General features: G+C 43.1%; 1 protein-coding gene across 1 annotated transcript in view; it reads right to left on the bottom strand.

The window, feature by feature from the left end:
• The window catches only part of LOC309688623 (low-density lipoprotein receptor-related protein 8-like), a 28,073-nt gene that overhangs the window by 3,246 nt on the left and 5,433 nt on the right, over nucleotides 1-19,394 (bottom strand). The window contains exons 4-12 of the mRNA XM_082504494.1: nucleotides 18,770-18,889; nucleotides 18,481-18,606; nucleotides 17,372-17,537; nucleotides 6,107-6,322; nucleotides 5,479-5,597; nucleotides 5,130-5,269; nucleotides 4,408-4,549; nucleotides 4,137-4,334; nucleotides 1,843-2,003 (exon numbers count right to left, since the gene is read on the bottom strand). Of these exons, the coding sequence (XP_082360620.1) occupies nucleotides 1,843-2,003; nucleotides 4,137-4,334; nucleotides 4,408-4,549; nucleotides 5,130-5,269; nucleotides 5,479-5,597; nucleotides 6,107-6,322; nucleotides 17,372-17,537; nucleotides 18,481-18,606; nucleotides 18,770-18,889 (1,388 nt within the window). The remainder of the gene's footprint in view (nucleotides 1-1,842; nucleotides 2,004-4,136; nucleotides 4,335-4,407; nucleotides 4,550-5,129; nucleotides 5,270-5,478; nucleotides 5,598-6,106; nucleotides 6,323-17,371; nucleotides 17,538-18,480; nucleotides 18,607-18,769; nucleotides 18,890-19,394) is intronic.

The raw sequence follows: 19,394 nt of genomic DNA, 5'->3' as shown, positions 1-19,394 counted from the left end.
GGCTTGATAAGATTTGACTGACTGTAATGAAATAACTGAAGAAGGATCACCAGGTTTCAATCCACATTAACCCAACCCCTGATCTGTGTATCACTACTGAACGCGGCTCGAGTCAAAGCAGCAAGCAGAGCCCAGCCAAAAACAAACAAATGCATAAATGTATAATGGGGGGGACTCCAATAAATGGGATGATCTTAGCCAGCCTCCTTATAGTGAAAACATTGTTCAGGGCTACTAAAGGCTGAGTCAGGGACCTTATGATAACACATTGTGCTGTTTGACAATCCTGTTTCCTCTAATAAGAGAAGCCTGCACATTAGCCACAATATACTCCCTCACATCTACTAATTCGCTCCTTCGAGCATGCAAAGCAGGCCTCTTTAGACGTTAATGCAAGCCTAAGCTCTACTTCTTTGCTCTCAGACTGCAGGCTTGCTTGTGGTTCTCAGGGCATTTAAAAGTAGCTTTCAGGCCTCCTCTCCTGTGGAACCAGCTCTCTCTTTGATAATCCAGCCCTAACTATGTGCTTTAAGTGACTCTGTTGGAGGTTTCTTCCTGTTAAAAGGGAGTTTTTCCATCCCACTGTCACAAAGTGCTTGCTTATAGGAGGTCATCTGATTTTTGGTCTTCTCTGTAACATTGTAGTCTTGACCTTACAATATAAAGCGCCTTGAGGGGACTGTTGTTGTGATACGGGGCTGTATAGCTAAACTTCAATTGAACTGCTAGATTAGATAGCACCCCTCCGTGAATCGCTACTTTATCGTGGTGGAGGGGTTTGTGTGTCCCAGGGATCCCAGGGGCTATGCTGTCCGGGGGCTTTTGCCCCCTGGTAGGGTCTCCCATGGCAAATTGGTCCTGTGAGGGACCAGACAAAGAGCGATTCAGAAGTACCCTATGAAAAGACCATCGAGGGAACAGTTCACCCTGCCCGGGATAGGGTTACTGGGTCCCCACCCTGGAGCCAGACCCGGGGAGGGTGCTCGAGGGCGAGCGTCTGGTGGCCGGGTGCGCCGAGTGGCAGTTCAGAGTACCCAGCCTTCTTAGAGTCCTTGGGTAGGGTGCTGGAAGGTGCTCCACCTGGAGACTCTGTTGTCCTACTGGGAGACTTCAATGCTCACGTGGGTAACGACAGCGAGACCTAGAGGGGCGTGATTGGGAGGAACGGCCTCCCTGATCTGAACCAGAGCGGTGTTTTGTTATTGGACTTCTGTGCAAATCACAGTTTGGCCATAACAAACACCTTGTTTGAACATAAGAGTGTGCATAAGTGCACGTGGCACCAGGACGCTGTAGGCTGCAGGTCGATGATCGATTTTGTAATCGTATCACCAGAACTGCGACCATATGTTCTGGACACTTGGGTAAAGATCAGGGATGTAAAGCACTGGGGGAAATGCCGGTTTTTGTTTGGCGTTTTCTTTAAGGAATAGTCCAATAAACGCAATGAACAGTTTGTTTTTGTGTGCAGGAAAAAAATGGGAATGACAAAAACATTTGAAAATACGACTTATATGGCTTAACGCACGTGCATGTGGGTCCAGGTTCAGTTTGCAGTTGCATGCTACCTGCCCAATAGCTATGGTTTCCCTTTATTGTTTATTATGTAGTTTCCTTCTTTGGATGTGTTTTTGCAGGATTATTAAATCACTGGGAGCAGTGAAAAAGAAATTTTAAAACATTTTTGCTAGTGAGGGTTGCATCTTATTGTCCTAAAAAAGATAAAACAGAGGGTGTAAGATAGCCATGAAGTGGGAAAACAACATGTAAAGCAGTTAGCTGTATCTCTCACATGTGCACACAAACACAAACTACTGGTTTTACCTTCAAAACTCCTCTCACCTTGACTATACGTGTGTCTGAACCCATTGGTGGCTCTTGAATGACGAGGGGGTCCTGGGATTCCTTCAGGGAGAAGCTCTGCACAGTGAGAGATCTGTAAGGTTGGAATTCTTTCCTCCACCACCATGCAGCCATTCCCAACAGCAGGACACTGAGGAACACTTGGAAACACACACAGGAAATTCATCAGTTTTTTGGAGTTCCAGACATGACATAGAAGCTGAAGTCATGCATGATGTCACTTCTATTACCTCCACTGAGTGGACAAATGGGTGGCTGCATGAATGGAAAAACACTTGTGGAAAAAGCCCTTTGGATTAACAACGCTTCATAAAAACTTGAAAACATTTACTTATGTGTGGTAAATGAAATGCTTCTTATTTTGCTTTTCTACTAAATTTGGGCATTTTTATAAAACAGGTCTCGTTCACGCACATTCATATAAGCATTTTTTGCAAAGATATTCATTTGCAAGCTTGACTTCATACATGTAATCAAGCATTATATTATGACCACACAGGTGATGTGAATAACACTGATTATCTCTTTATTATGGCATCTGGTAGAGGTGGGATATTATCAGGGAACAAGTGAACATTTTGTCATGGTGGCCCGGGTCTGCTGTGGTTAGTATCTATCAAAAGTGGTCCAAGCAAGGAACAATGGTAAAACCAGTGACAGGGTCATGGGCGGCCAAGCCCCATCAATGCACGTAGGAAGCAAAGGCTTCCCCGTGTCGTCCAAACCAACAGATGAGCTACCGTAGCTCGAATTGTCAAAAAAGTTCATGCTGGTTCTGATAGAAAGGTGTCAGAATACACAGTGCATTAGTTAGGTGCATATGAGGCTGCAGAGACACAAACCAGTCACGGTACCCATGCTGACCCCTGTCCACCCTTTCATGGAAACCGTATTGCCTAATGGCTGTGGCTGCTTTCAGCAGGATAATGCACCCTGCCACAAAGCAAAAAATAAAAAATAAAAAAATGTTTCAGCAATGGTTTGAGGAGCACAACAAACAATTTGAGGTTTTGATTTGGTCTCCAAATTCCACTGATCTCAATCCAATTGAGCATCTCTCAGATTTGCTGGACAAGTCTGATCCATGGAGGTCATACCTCGCAACTTACAGGATAAATACAACAAAACAAAATGACACGACCAAGACAAAAACTGTGGTATTTTTTAAATATAATAATAAATGCCAAATCACTCTGTAATTGTGTAACTTTATTAGCAGTGTCCTCCTGAAATGCATCAACAGCATCGAGAGTAGCTCTCTGCCCCTTAATGCTCTCTGGTCGCTATGGTAACGGGTAAATATTTATTTCAAAATAAGACACACAACTACAACACGGGAAAAGACCCAGGGAAAGAGAGTTAACAATAACAAAAAACAAAACAAACAACAAACCCTGAAAACCATAAATTTCACACCCGGGCCTCAACTCTCGCGGCCTGGTACCGGCCTGTGGCGCAGGGGTTGGGGACCGTAGAGTCCATTCCTCGATGGGTCAGGGCTGTTTTGGCAGCAAAACGGGGACCAACACAATATTAGGCAGGTGGTCATAATGTTAGGCCTGATTGGTGCATCTCCCTGTGATGACCAATGGAGACCTGTTGCATGTTTATTGGATTACTAATTACTCTGGTAAACTGTAACTAAAAGAAAATCAATGATCCATTCATTTTTGCACTTTATATAGCCTCTGTAGAAACTATCTACACCCTCACTTATCTTAACTGCACTACTGTATAGCTCTGTGTAAATAATCATTCTGTACATTCGATAATCTTTAATCCTACAACTGTTTACAACTTGCATAGTTCCCATTTCTGTATAGCTGTATATCCCAGATTCTGTAAAGTTATTTATTTCATATTCTGTATAGTTTTTCATATTTATATCCTGTTCATATCCTGTACATAGCTTGTACTCACTACAGCCTGTACATACTTATAGTTATAGAATATTCACAACATACTTCATACCGTGTACATTATAACATACCATAATAGACCCATTTCTGTAATATACTCACATATCTATATTATTGCTAATATATATTGTAATATATCTATATCACTAAAGCACTTCTGGATGGATGCAAACTGCATTTCGTTGCCCTGTACCTGTGCATGTGCAATGACAATAAAGTTGAATTCTATTCTATTCTATTCTATTTTATTGACTCTGGTGGAAAAATTTGTGCCGCTACTAATGAAAGACGACCTTTCATGTGCAGTATGGATCTGATTTGTTTAAATGTTTTGAGACTTTGACAGGTTCTTACCAATCAGAGAAAGGATTCCCAAAAATGTAGGATCCGATAAAGCTGTTGCAGGAACTGAACGGGAGATTGCAGGAATTTCCTCTGTTTTGTTTCTTCCTATTTCTGGAGAAACACAGCTGAACTTTGGACCCTGGGTCAGCAAGTCAATGACACACTTGTGATGGCAAACTGCCCTTGGACATCCACAAACAGAGGGTCCTTAGAAGAAATCAGCAACAGTTATCAGTCTGGGACCTACAGTGTGAAGAAGTCCCTTTTTGATTGGGCATACCTTTTGGTTGGAGAACAGGCTGTATGATGAGCACACCACCTGGTGAGGTGACGTTAGACAGAAGTGCTTGGAGGTCTCTGCCGTTGTGTTTGTTTGCTCGGCAAATGGACCGCGTAACTTCGTCACTCCAATATACAAATCCCTGAAACCCAGTGAGGGAAAGCTTTAGCAGCACACAGCAGAAATCGGGCTTTGCATGCAAGAAGAAAGCTCCATATCTCATCATGAAGTGATTTTCTTGTATACAGTATATCCAGGAAGTATTCACACTTCAATTCAGCAAGTGGTGCAGGCCAAATATTCTCTTTCGTTTTAAGCTGCAGCTGCTGCTGCTGCTGAACTCTTTAACTCAGCTGTGATGAAATTATAAAAGGGGAATGATCAAGCACCGGTGAAATGTGCAAGCAGCATGTCTTCTCAGTGATAGCCAATGGCACAAGTAATAGATCTTTTAGTGGAAATTTAGGCACTTTTGTCGCATGCGTGTTGTGTTAGGAGTATTGTGTGTTGGGTTTTAAGGTGAAAAATGAATTGAATGCACTTTGAATAAGCCTACAAAATAACAAAAAGTGGAAGAAGTGAAGCACTGTAAATCCTTTCTGGATGCACTGCATTTAGTTTCCTTGCATATAGCTGCCTTCAGTATTAAAATGCATTTGTTGTTGCCCCCCGGGTCTGACACAGGATGTCAGGCAGCACAGACCATAATGTAATTCTTGTACCTCGAACACAGACAGTCCAAACGCTCGGTCTAGATAGCCGTTAGACTCCACCACCGTTTTACGCTGACGACCGTCTAGATTTACTCTTGAGATTCTTCTCATTCCCTCATCAAACCAGTACAGCAGCTGCCGAGGCATATCTAAGGGAACGTGCAACATGAATACCAGCACTAAGTGACTCAACATAAATATATTCAAATGCTCCGAACTGAAGGTCTGACTTCTGCCTGAAGTACAGAAAAATGAACTCATGTTGTTCCTAATTTAAGGACGAAGATGTTTTTCCTCTCCTCTGATTTCTCTAAATAATGCCAGTTTGACAGCAATTAATTTGAATGTCAGAACGTACCTAGAGAGATGGCTACAGGCTGGCGTATTGAGGAAGTGACCAGAGCTTTTCTGTCGCAGCCGTCCAAACCGGCACTTTCGATCTTTGGGGAGACACCACAATCTGCCCAGAAAAGCAGCCTGAGAAAATAAAAGCACCCATGTTTTGATCTTCTGTAGCTTTGATTTTTAAGACTTATTTTACCTTTTGGTGATGTCTTTTTTTAATTTAGGAGACAAGCTATTTGCCAACAAATAACACTTCAATAAAGACGAAACAAGCAAAAAGAAATATGCAAAACTAAAGGAAGTGGTTGGACCTACTAGCATAAAGCAAGGAAGAGAATGTATTATTTGAATAATTCAATGCCTTCAAGCATGACATGGACACAGTCATGCTTAAACACCATTTAAACAGTATTAATGTAGGGTTTTGTAATGTGCTGCCCTTCCCTGGACAAGTAAAGGTGTAAATGTTTAACCAGCTCCAGCGTGACGTGCTGGCTTTTAGCTTCTTTGCTTTGAAATGCAATCATTGCTATTTAACAACCATGATGCAACAGCCCCTTATCACAGGTGAAGCATTTTTTTTTTCCTTATCTTGTGCTGTTAACCATTAAAATGAAATGCAAAATCCCAGAGCCTCGTACCCTCGGAGAGGATCCACGGCCACTGCGGAGGGCTTGTCGAGCCCTGCGATGAGCCGACGATGAGCTGAACCATCCAGAAAGGCCACGCTAACCCACCCCATCTCTATACTGGTCCAGTAGAGAAGTTGGTGGATCCAATCCACCGCCATGCTGGTTACCGAATCTTGAACTTTCAGCACCAACACAGCTTCCTGTGGCTTTCTATCCAAGGAGATCCTAAAAAAAAAAAAACAATGCAAGAGTGAAAATAAGAAGCCCAGACAACACATTAAAAAACAAAAAAAACAAAAAAACCCCACCACAACAACAACCACAACAACGACAGTGTGTTTATTGAAATTTCAGCTCTAACAAATCCAATCAGACTCCATCCATGCCACTGGCGCCATCCCACAACAGGCTAATTCATCAGAACTCGGCCTAAACATTATTTTAGCCACATTAGCAACAGTAATGTTAGTGTTAGCACGTCTCAGACTGATGCATCACCACAGTCACCCCCACCACAGAACAATTCATGACCAACATTTCCTTCCCCTCCACTATCAGGCTGATGTTTCCAGTTCTGTCTCAGTGAAATATTTTAGCAGTTACTCAAAACACTTTTTTAAAATTATTATCTTATATCGTATATCTTATATCGTGGCTCAAGAGTTGGACGTTCGCCTTGTAATCGGAAGGTTGCCGGTTCGAGCCCCGGCTTGGACACTTCACCCGTTGCCTACTGGTGGTGGTCAGAGGGCCCGGTGGCGCCAGTGTCCGGCAGCCTCGCCTCTGTCAGTGCGCCCCAGGGTGGCTGTGGCTACAATGTAGCTTGCCATCACCAGTGTGTGAATGTGTGCGTGAATGGGTGGATGACTGGGTATGTAAAGCGCTTTGGGGTCCTTAGGGACTAGTAAAGCGCTATATAAATACAGGCCATTTACCATTTACCATTATATATACACACATTTTATTTTTTTCAAGTCAAATTTTTTATTTTACTTTTTAATCCACTACTAGAGGCCAGTACTTGTGCACTTTAACAGCCTTAGCTGTACTTTCTATATAGGAGCAACTGGCATAATTTAGCATTCAAAGATTCTGTGTTGTGATTTTGGAGTTACATAATGAGAAAAGAGAAAAAAAAAAAAAAACAAGAACAAAAAATATAGACAAACACAAACAAATATTCACAATATGGAAACGGCACACACACATAAAAAAGGGAATACTATTAAAAAGTGGTATTGTAAAGTGCAGTGGCCTTGTGCATGTCTTCAGGTGTGTGTGCAGGGGGTGTTAGATTTCAGAGCTGTAGGAAAGAAACTGTCCCTATACCTCCTGGGAGACAGAGGGGCAGTTTATTAGCCAGGGGGGTGGAGACCGTGTAATAAGTTCCCTTTCAGTCGATTCACTCGGTACAACACATGTATGGGATATCATGCCCTCGCGTGTCCTGGCTGAAGAGACCTTTATTCACGCCTTTAAGGCAGATGACGTGTGATGACACACGCACAGCCCCGCCTGCACTTATAGCCGCTGTCATCACAGTTGTGGAATACGGGAAATATTTTACTGCTACTCATACTTTTCATTATTACCATTGGATTAATTCACTTTGCATTAAGACATAATCAAATTAATCATCATTTCATTAAAGCATTTGTTGAAGCTGTTGGCATTACATTGACATTTTTATTACAGGTGCAGCTATAACCATTTTATACACATTGCATTTTGTGCTTATTAAAGAGTTGAAGCTCAGTCAATTAATTAAAGGTTGTAAGCTTTGTTTGGCGCGATGTCCAGACAATCTATTGTGTAAGTGACTTGGAGCTATAGAAGGTTAAAACTGCATACACGCCTACAAAACACATATATTACATATAATCTAGAAACAGGCTTGAGTGAAGGCCTGAATGTATTCAGCTTCTTGTTGCTTTTGAGTTTGCCTAGTAACAAGTGACAGAAGATGGGCCAAAGAAGAGGACAAGTCCCAGTGTACATCTTCCCACGTGTGTGTTCAATAAACTCATCTGTTTGATTGCATCCTTCTGGGCCTCTGGTATTTTGTTTTGGTTCTCAACATCGCGAATCTCACCTCGCTGAGAACACCTCTGCTGAGTTGGGCTAGCTAGCTGCTGCTAGTTAGCTCCGTTGTCTGCTGACTTGAACTTAGCTTAACTGCCCCTGTTGGTGTTAGCCTCCATTGCGCAGTTGGTGCGTGGGCTGCCCGCAGAGCACTAATTTCGAGTTTTAACTGTGCAGCGTTTTGCTTTGCTTTTTAAAATGGACTCCAAACTGAAGCTAGCAAAGCAGAAATCTTCCGTTCTCCCGTCCTCTCTTTGCATGATAGCGACCAGCACGATGCCTGCACTGTCTGCCTGGGGATCGTTCACGCTAGGAGAGTGTTGACGGAGCCCGAAGCCTGTGCGTTTTGCCGCCACCTCTGGCGCTCGACCCTGGAAAGATGGGTGATGTTTGTGGAAAAAGTGCTGGGACGCTCAGCTGTCGCACAGCATGGCCCAATGTGCCGCCACCGCTGCGCCAGTCAGCCACGATGACACCTTTCTTTTCTCCCTGTTTCGCCGTGCTGCTGAGAAGCTGCAGGTGGACTGGTCCTCTCCTCCGCCAGCTCAAAAGCCGTCGTGGTTCGCTAGTTTTTTCCTCCTACCAGAGCCCGCATCGGCCAAAAAGGTGCCTCCCATGTTCCCAGACCTTGTCTGCGAGCTAACGGCATCATGGGACAAACCTCTGTCTAGCCGCATCACTGTGCCCGGCTATGGAAAGTACATGGAGTTGGACGGCGCCGAGGAAGCTGGCTTAGTTAACGCAGTCTCTGGCTGCTTATCTGGCCCCATCCCATAACGATGGTGTTGGCGGCCCCGCAACTCTGCCATCCAAACACTGCAGATTCTCAGCTTCGCAGCTGGAGAAGATTTATCAGGCTCAGGCCGGCACTGCTTGCGCAATGAGCTCCGTCACCATGCTCCAGACGTACCAGGCTATGTGCCTGGTGGAGCTCGAATCGCTGGTTCCTGATGACAGCCCGCTGGTACCTCTTCCTAACGAGGTCAGAGTTGCCACAGATTACATCCTCTGTGTGTCCCGCTGTGCAGCGCTCTCCCTGGGCAGAGGAATGGCTTTGACAGTAGTGGCGCAGAGTGGCTGTGGCTGACCCTCTCAGATGTCCCAGATAGAGACAGGGCTGTATATTTGGACGCACCAGTGTCTGCGGCTGGGTTTTTTGGACATTCACTTGAAGCCATTCAGGTTAGATTCGATCTGAGGAAGAAGCAGACAGAAGCTCTGCGCGCCATCATCCCCAGACGTCAGGCGAAGACCAAGCCCGCAGCTAGCTCTCACAGGCCTGCCGCTCCTCTGCCAACTGGCAAAAGACCAGCGCCCACTGCTACAGTGGGTGTGCCGCTAGCAAAAGCACATCCTACAGCCCGAGCTCCACACCAGTCGGCCTGGAGCAAAGGCCCACCCGACGCCCAGGAGAAAGAAGCCTCAGCCCTCCTAGCTGTGGTTCTGAGGGGAACAGGGGGCCAGCAGCAGGGAGACGCTGCTTTTACCCCTCTGTTGCCGCCCAAGAGGTGCCGCTTAAGTTCTGTTTAGGTTGTCAGCTCCAGAATGCGCTGCCTAACACTGTCTCCCAAGCACAAAACCCGTGCACACAAAATGCCTCAGGTTGTAACTCCCTGTTCAGGTGTGTTAAATGTTCAGGTGACCACATCACGTGTTACCGCTGTTTTTCATTGTTGTGCCCCAGGAAAGGTGCCTCCAATGAATGTATGAATGTACATCTTTCCATGTTACAATCAATAACACTCAGACAGGTCTTGAATGAAGTCGGCCCAGGAGATTGATTGTTGCAAACCAATCTAACAGATGCTTATTTTCATGTGGCTATAAACCTGAAACGCAGGCAGTTCCTGATATGCTTTCGAGGGCTTAGCCTATGAATACCTGGTGCTGCCATTTAGGGCTGTCGCTCGCTCCTCGCACCTTTGCTAAATGTGCCGAGGCAGCGCTAGTGCCCCTCAGAGAGAGAGGTGATGCCGTCTGGCCCCGGCGCTTTCCTTGTGTTCACTCTCCTCAATGCCGCTCGGACGTCATGCTCCGCGATGATGGTCACCGGTCTCTCGCTGATGACGTCACTGTCCTCGGTAGTCAGGCGGTAGATAGCATTAGCCGCCTGGCTAACCTCGAAACGGGCATAGAACTGATTCAGCTCGTTGGCGAATGCAGAGTTGGCGTTGATTGGCGCAGTGTCCCTGGCTTTGTAGTCCGTAATGGTGCGTAGTCTGTGCCACATACTCCGTGTGTCGCCCTGGTGGAAGCGGGACTCCACACGCTCCCGGTACCGGCGTTTGGCATCTCTCACCGCGCGCGCACGCCGTATGAGGCCGCTTTGTAGGCGCTCATATCGCCAGTGGCAAGACCCGCGTTGTAGGTGGAGGTCCTGGCGTTCACTGCAGTGCGGATCGATCTCTTCATCCACGGTTTCTGGTTTGGGAATGTGGTGACTCTCGCAGTGGGGATAATCTCCTCCGCTAGCATAATGACGAAGCATACTGCTACTTCCGTAAACTCGTTGATGTCGACTGCGCATGCTCTGAACATGTCCCAGTTGACGTCGTTGAGTGCGTCCTGTAGCGTAGCTTCTGATTGGGCAGACTACCGTTTCACCTCCCTCGTGGTTACTTCTTCCCTCCGTATGTTATAGTGGGGAATGAGGAAGATGGCATTGTGGTCAGACTTCCCAAAAGCCGGGTGTAAGACAGCTTTGTTGCCCTGCTTGTATGGCGTGTAGCAGTGATCCAAAATTCAATCCCCCCTCGTTGGACACGAGACATGCTGGTAAAAGTTTGGCATGACTTGTCTGAGGTTCGCTTTGTTAAAGTCTCCTGCTACAATGAGGGCTGCGCCCGGGTCCTTGTTTTGAAGCGAACTCAGCACATCATGTAATTCGGACAAAGCCATACCTGTGTCCGCTTGGGGTGGGATGTAGACCACCGTGGCGATGACCAAGGTGAACTCACACGGCAGATAGAAAGGGCGGCACTTAATGCTCAGGAATTCCAGATGTGGCGAGCAGCTGCTGGAAAGAGTAGAAATGCTCCTGGCATCACACCACTTTCTGTTTACCATGAAACACACTCCTCCACCTTTGGTTTTGTTCGACTCTGCCGTTCTGTCCGTGCGGAGCACAAAGAATGAATCCGACGGAGTTACGGCCTGGTCCAGCACGGTGGGGGTCAGCCATGTTTCTGTGAAGCACAAAATGTTGCATTCCCTCATGTCACGTTGGAAGGTGACTCTTGCTCTTAGGTCATCGAGCTTGTTCTCCATGGATTGTACATTGGCCAGTCCCCCGGCGCTTCTTTGTTCTACGCCTCGGATGAGCGGCCCGTCCTTTGTTGTTCTTCGCGCCGCGTAGAATCTCTGGCGGCCAGGATGGGTCGGGTTTAAAAGTGTCCAAGATTAGATGTGCAACCTTGTCACCGATGTTTACAAGTGATCTGCTGTCGTATACTATAAAACTAGAGGATTTTGGAATGTAAACCAGAGCAAAAAATAAGAAAAGTGGATAGTCGGAGCGGAGCGGTCAGGAAGGCGTCTGGACGTGGCCGCGCCATCTTAAATCTAGTGGCTCAGATTTGGGATCTATTTAGCAAGGCGCAAATAGATCTTTTTCCCTCCAAGGTTAATACTCACTGCCCCCTGTTCTTCTCCATAATCGACCACGATGCACCCTTGGGCATGGAGGCGCTGATTATATTGTTTTATGTACTTTAGTAATGAAGGTTTGTAAAGCAAGGCCACTTTTGACTCACAAACCAAGTGCTCAGCCAGACTGAAAAACAGGAAGTTAGTGTAGCGCTATACAAGCATATTAATAAATATTTTAAAGAAATAAATAAATAAGGGAAGCCAGGCAGAAAAGAGGAACTTGTACCGTATATAAGGAGTTGTTGAAACTATGTGTGACATGTAAAGTACCAAAATAACATCTATATGAGACTGTGACAAAGTGGGTGAGAAGACCATTTGTCTACATTCTTAGTTAACATTCTTGTTTTGATTTAACCATATTTCACATGTAATCTGCAATAGGCAAACATCTACTATCCCGGGTTTGTTTATGTTCTGCACTTTTACAGATTATATAATAAAACATCTTGGTTTAAATCAATTCCTACAAGTTTGTTAAGTTAACATGTTATTTATTTCAACTGTTAATTGGTATTGTTTAGAACTTACCTTACCTACCTGTCTTCCAGAAGCAAAAGGAGGAAATGTAGTTTTACTTCCTGCTTTATACCTTCTGGGTTCATTTGAGGTCACAGGAAGAGACCAAGTGCAGAAGGGGAAGAACTCTTTTAATTTAATAAAGTTGATTTTAGAGGGTTTATAAAGAAATAGATTTACTGTTGTGATATGTATTGATTACACCACAGAGTTTATGTTGCCAGTCAAGAGGAGTAGTAGAGGATTGAATATAATAATGTTCATCTTACCTACCTACTGAATGGAATAGTCCAGAGGAGAAATTGTTTGATTAAGTGGACTATTTAAGCAGACAAACTCAGGTGTTTGAGGAGAAAGGTTCAGGTCAGTGTAGCTGTGTGCAGTTTGACCTTAATTTCTGTTGATTTAAGTTCAGTTATGTTTATTTGAACTGAGTTAATTATAGAGTTGAGTTTCTTATTTGTTTCTTTGTAAATATTGTTTGGGCCACAAAATGGTGAATAAATCACTTGCTACACTGGACAGCATCAGTCTCTTGCATTTCTTTGACCGCTTAAGTCGAGTCTTACCACAGAGACACATTTTATGATTCTGTTAGATATCCTGCAACTGGCGTTGGGCTGTGCAGGACTCTCTCTTCCGGAAGATGATTGAATAAAGAATTAAATATAAAAATGTTTTGACCACTCTGAGTCAGGTTTTCTCTGTTCTATTATGGGGATCAAAGAATCGGGTTTTAATATGCACCAATGGCCAGACGTGCTTCTGTATCATTTCCACTGGGGGAAATGCACATCCAAATCCAAATAGAGGTAGAGCTCTGTCCAAACAGAGGCTGTCCCACTGGATTATAGAAGCTATCTCACTGGCATACGGCACCAAGGTCTTGCTTTGCCCCACGGGGTGAGAGCTCATTCCACCAGGGGGATGGCAACCTCATGGGCTCTTTTCAAAGGGGTGCCTGTAGGTGATATTTGTGCGGCAGCTAGTTGGGCATCACCGCACACTTTTGTGCGGTTTTATCGGTTGGATGTTACAGCCCCATCGGTGGCTCATACTGTCCTTTCTGCTTGGTCTACCGCTCACTAAGGTGGTGGTGGTCCGATTCCGGTTTGGTGGCTGCTCTGCGGGGCGTGTATATATGTCCCATACCTATATGTTGTACCGAGTGAATCAACTGAAAGAGAATGAATAGTTATGTCTATAACTTTGTTCCCTGAAGGAGAGGAACGAGGTACAACACAAGGTGGCCCCACTGAGCAGTTTGGCTCGTTGAAGCGCGGCTATCAAACTGAGGAATGACTGTGATGACAGCGGTGAATAAAGGTTTCTTCAGCCAGGGCACACGAGGTCGTGATATCCCATACTTATATGTTGTACCTCGTTCCTCTCCTTCAGGGAACAGAAGTTATAGACATAACTAGAGATGGCACGATACCACTTTTTTATGTCCGATACCGATATCATAAATTTGAATATCTGCCGATACCGATATGAATCCGATATAGTGTTTTTTAATCAACAAAACTGTTTTTTTAAATATCTTGCTGCATTTTGTATAAGTTCATACTCAAGTTTAAAACAACAACTACACTAAAGCTATTCTGTTATACCTGTATGCAAAAAAAAATATTTCATAGTTCAGCAATACTGATCAATCTAATAAACTTAAACCTACACCATCCTCCCTATTCTGGTATTTTAAAGAGTACCTAGCATAAATATTAAGCAACCTAACTAATAGGGTTCCAACTCCCAGCAACAACAAAAATAAATAAATAAAAAATAGGAAACCACCCCTCACGCGCCACCTCATGATGCTTAATCGACGTAATCAACCTTAATTTGATGCAGTGTGAAAAAAAATGCACAGAAATCAATTATTTTTCAAGAAATATTAAATAGATTCAACATCTTTCTTCAACAAAATTGCAGACTGCACAGATGGTACCTTCACAAAGGAAAAAGTACTATAGCTTACTAGGGTATATTAGACTTAATAGTTACTATATACAGTAATTGACTTCTATTCATTTTACATCAAATTAAAACTTTGGGTGTCAGATAATTATTTATTAAAAGCTAGACATTTTAAATGAGAATAAGAAAGAAAAGTATGTCTTTGTGCCCCCTTTTCCCTGTTCATGCCCTATCGGCCCCCCTGGCTAAACTTTGCTAGATCCGCCCCTGCACAGTTACCAGCTGTCAGCTACATAGAAAAGGATCCTGGTGTAGAAAGTAATATTAAATAAATTCTAACAACAGCTGATCAAGCTTAAACGTGCTGCTGTTGTTCAGCCGCTGGTTTCCTCTTTCTGGTGCAAAGTGGGCCAAAAGCAAACTAGAGACACGACTCGCGACAGAAAAGCCGATCAGCTGATCATTAAGCAGTTTCATGATTGAAGTAGCAGCAAGAAGAGGCAGTCGCTCCATATATCGTTTGTTAAGCTTAACGCAGGAATGCTTTACAAACATTCAGAGATGGACTTACACACTTGCTTTACTTCTCTCGGGGATAACTTTGTCGGAGATGAAATGCCGGGTTGCTAGCGAAGCTCCAAATGCTATCCAGACCACCGACAGGTCCTGCATGCCACAGCCGCTCTATCACGTGATGCATACTGCTCCGACATGCTAACGTTCTGAGGTGAGTTACGGCGTGTTGCAAGTTTTGTGAGGTGCTTTCGTGATATTTAATGGATCGGATTACATTTTTTATTTTTCTCCGATATCCGATCCAGTAATTTAGGTCAGTATCGGACTGATACCGATACGTAATATCGGATCGGTCCATCTCTAAACATAACTATTCATTACTCCACTAAAAAAAAAAAAAAAAAAAAAAAACACTATGGTAAACGATATATGTCATTGTATCAAGTTTTTTAAACTAGCTAGCACACAAGCTATACAACATCACTGCATAGGTTGCACCGTAAGGTGAAAACATACGTATACTCTTTGTTTGATCTCTACAGTCAATAACTTCAACAGGAACAACAGGCTACAATCGTGGGAACTGTGACTAACCTTTGCGAAATACAGTATCACTTCTGTTATGTTATGCTGATGATACACAGATCTACTTTGAACTAGCTGATGATTCCACTCTGTCTTTGCACTGCTTTCAAGAGTGCATGTGTGAGGTCAAATCATGGCTTTGTTTCCCTTTGTTTTCATGTGTGGCTAAGGCTACGTCCACACGTACATGGGTATTTTTTTGTATTATCGTTTAAAAAAATAATCCCATCCACACGTAAATGCAGAAATGAAGGAAATGTATTATATCAGTCACACATGGGCAACCATTTATTTTTTAAGAAGCATCCGAGCACTAATCGCTTTATAGGAGAAAGCAATCTGCAAGATAAAGTCTTCACTTATACAACAGTAGTTTCTCAAAACTTAACACTAAGTACATGACATAGGTGATATGTGATTTTCTCTCCATAACTTGAAGAGCTTGTTTGAGATGTGGAATTTGACTCTCTTGTTTGCCTGTGATCAGTCATTTAAATGAATCAGCATAAAGTAAAACTTCCCTTATAGCCGTATCAGCAGACTCATGTCACTCTTTGATGCTTCTCAGAATCACTTTTATTCTGAAATGCTTTGCATAATGAAGGCTGTTGAACTAGAAACATTTCCCCATAAATTGCATTTCCTTATATCAACAACACCGACACACTTGTATGCGGATTATTATCACTGTGTGCCATGAGAGAGAGAAGATATTTGATACTGACACAACTAAATTACCTATTACCCAAATAATCTGGTCAGGTGAAGGTTATTAGCTTTCTGTTGCCCTAATCTGAGTCAAAGCTGTCTAAGAAACACTCTTTGAGAATCAGAACATATATTGTTTGGTTTGAATCTGGAGTTCAGTGACGGCGGTAGTCACACTGATATAGTGGCGCCGCAGCATGTGGCTGTTTTCACCGTCCCATAGCGTTTTTGTGTTTGGGTCACGTTTCAGACCATGATGCTGTACCGTTTCTATTTATACTGCAAGCATTGGTGGACAAGTAAGAGTGTGTGAGCACAGAGTTTATTTTAACACCTAACCAAAATGAGCTATGGGCCACTGCTGACACTGTCATCTCGCTTGAGGGCCATTTTGGTGTTCAGGTAATGCAAAAAACGAAACAAGAAAACACACAGAAATATGTCCTAAAATGCAGGTTGGGGGGGGGGGGGGGTTGTTTGTTTTTTTTACAGACACATGGCAGCACTTCTGCTATCATTTTGTTTGTATTTAACAAAATAAAACTGCAGACATAATTGTACACGTTAGTTTTTGACTCTCTCACTGAACTAACACAGCCAATTACTCAGCGTGTTTGTGCTCTCTGCTCACATTAAATCATTTTTGGCTTTTTAAAGAACTTATTTTAACATTGTGCTCAACAATAAACAAATCATCCCTAACAAAAAAAAAAAAAAAAAAAAAAAAAAAAAAAAAACTTACTTCAAGGGCCAAATTGCATTATACTTCTTCACGTCGGTATACAGGCCGCAAGTAGGGATGACATGGCCCGCAAGTTGTCCCCGGGCCACGAGTTTGAAACAACTACCTGACACATTACTGTAGTCCAGTGAATGTGTGTTTATGAAAAGAGACCAGTCAGGTTTGCATACAGATAGGAATATTAAAATCCAGTCTCTCTGCTCTGCAGCTAATCAGTTTTGGTCCACAGACAGGAAACAATTTCCAGATTATCAAAGTACCCTTTTTTATCTGATCAGATCATATTTTGTATATCTTTAATAATAAGGAAGTTGCTAATAATACTTACGAAACTAAAACTGATACTCTGAAAATGGGTATGGGCTATCTCACTTATCCTGCTGCCACACAGATCCACATCAGCGTTAGGGGAAAAAATTTATTAATAAATAATAAATTAAAAACAAAACAAAACAGGTAAACATCCATGTGTATATATTTTTTGGACCTCAGATTTTCTTGCAACTGTCACATGTGACTTTGGAAAGCAGGTCATATTGAAACGTGCTGGTTACCTGTAAATGGAGCCTCTTCCTTGTTGGGCCCAGTACAGTGTGCGATTAGAAATCATGACAGCCAGGGGACCCGGCACATGCGGTGCCAGTTCCATGTACTCAGACCTGCTGATGTTTTTCAGCTGGATCCCTTTGGAACTGGTGAAGACCAGCTGAGCTTCATCTCCTGAAAAGACACACATTATTTACTGTGTACAGCAACCACTTATAAACAGTAGAAATTATTCTGTATTCATCTCCATTTTCATTGTGCTGCTGTAACAAGTGAATTTCCCCTGTCTATGTCTACTTATCTTCAATTTACTCATTCATTTAAACCAGATGTGCCATCACTATTTATTTTTTAATGACTTTTCTAAATGTCCTTGAAGACGTGTGGAAAAAGTGACAATGTCAGCGGGCCTGCTTTAAACTCTTTGACCTTGTTTTTTTTTCCAGTGGCAGCGAATTAAGTTTCAGGGTCATTTTACAATAGTTTGCACAACAGGAACATTGTAAGTCACATAATAACAAAATGGAATGGAAAATGCCATTGACTACGGTAAGTGTATCTATGCTAAAGTTACGGATTTGAGCAATATGTTTGTACAGTTGTGTCAACCTATATAGTGTGACTGAGTCAATATTTGTTAAGGTGTAACCTTTGTGAACGTGACATAAAAGTTTGATTGTACTTACAGATAGTGTTGATAAACGAGAAATACTGGCAACAGCCAACGCTACCCCTCACCCCTCCAGTAAACACGCCTGTGGTATCTATTTGAAAATCCTAGCTGACTTCCTTCTTTTGGACCACAGCACTAACAAGTCTTTGTGCAAAAGATGAATTCAGTCATCCACTTGGGGTTTGCCTATTAGTGGGATCTGAGCCAGACTTCATAAAAAAAAAAAAAAAACCAAACACCTTATCTCAGATAAAAAGGAACAAATATAAAAACAAATAGACTTTTTACAGACTAACTCAGTGAATGTGTCTGTGGCTATTCCACACTATTCTCAGCCTACAGTCAAATGTCATGAACAAAATGTCTAATAAAAACTGTTTAAAAATCTAGCAACTCCACTGATGGCACACATCTGAAATTGTTGTGAGATAATTTGTTGTTCACCTTCAGCTTTGCAATCTCCAGTTGTTGCATTCATCCTGTAGCCCTCCTGGCACTCACAGGTAAGGCTGCCGTTATTGTGAACACACAGCTGATCACATGTGTCCCTCTCTAGGCACACATCCACCTCTAAAGAATCAAAGAGATAATTTACTAGAGTAAATAGTCATAGCTTGCATTGTATTATAATATGTATGTAAGACGAATGGTACAACCCTGACTTATGAATACAAAATAAATAAATCTTCGGGCGGGGTTGTTTTTGCAGCTGCTCCATCAGGCTGCCACTCACCCTCACACTGGCTGTCCCTGACCAGCTTCATGTTGTCGGGGCAGCGGCAAAAGAAACCCATCGGCTGATCCACGCAATGATGAGAACAGCCGCCATTATTGACCAGACACTCGTCCTGATCTGCAACAAGAAGAAAACAGACACACACACACACACACACACACACACACACACACACACACAAAAAAGAGAACATCAGCAGTGGTTTCACACCAAAAACCACCCTTTTATCTAGATATGACTAATAATAGTCGGGTAATGCCAGCATGATTAAACTTGCTTAAAATCAGCACAATGTTTAGCACATTCATTTTGCTTTAGTGTCTTCATATGCCAACATTCGCTTACTATTTCTAAACATATCTGAAGCTAACCGAGCAATTTGAAGGAGTCATTAATGAAAATGAGACGCTCGACATTTTATCTCGGCAGCTGAACTTGAGAAAAAGTAAAACATGAGAGTCTGCAACGAGAACATGATAATCCAAACGGGTGTGTCAACCACAGGGGTGGATATCACTCGAGCTGCACTGTGGTTAAAACGTAAAGTAACCACACCAAAACACAATGACCCACTGAGCCTCTACCCAGCTGTTCATGCAGATGATGAGCGACAATTATGAAA

This window comes from Aulonocara stuartgranti, assembly GCF_965226115.1.
Source record: "Aulonocara stuartgranti genome assembly, chromosome: 15".
Taxonomy (NCBI): Eukaryota; Metazoa; Chordata; class Actinopteri; order Cichliformes; family Cichlidae; genus Aulonocara; species Aulonocara stuartgranti.
Note: the sequence above shows the minus strand (reverse complement) of the source record. Positions and strands in the feature narration are given on the sequence as shown.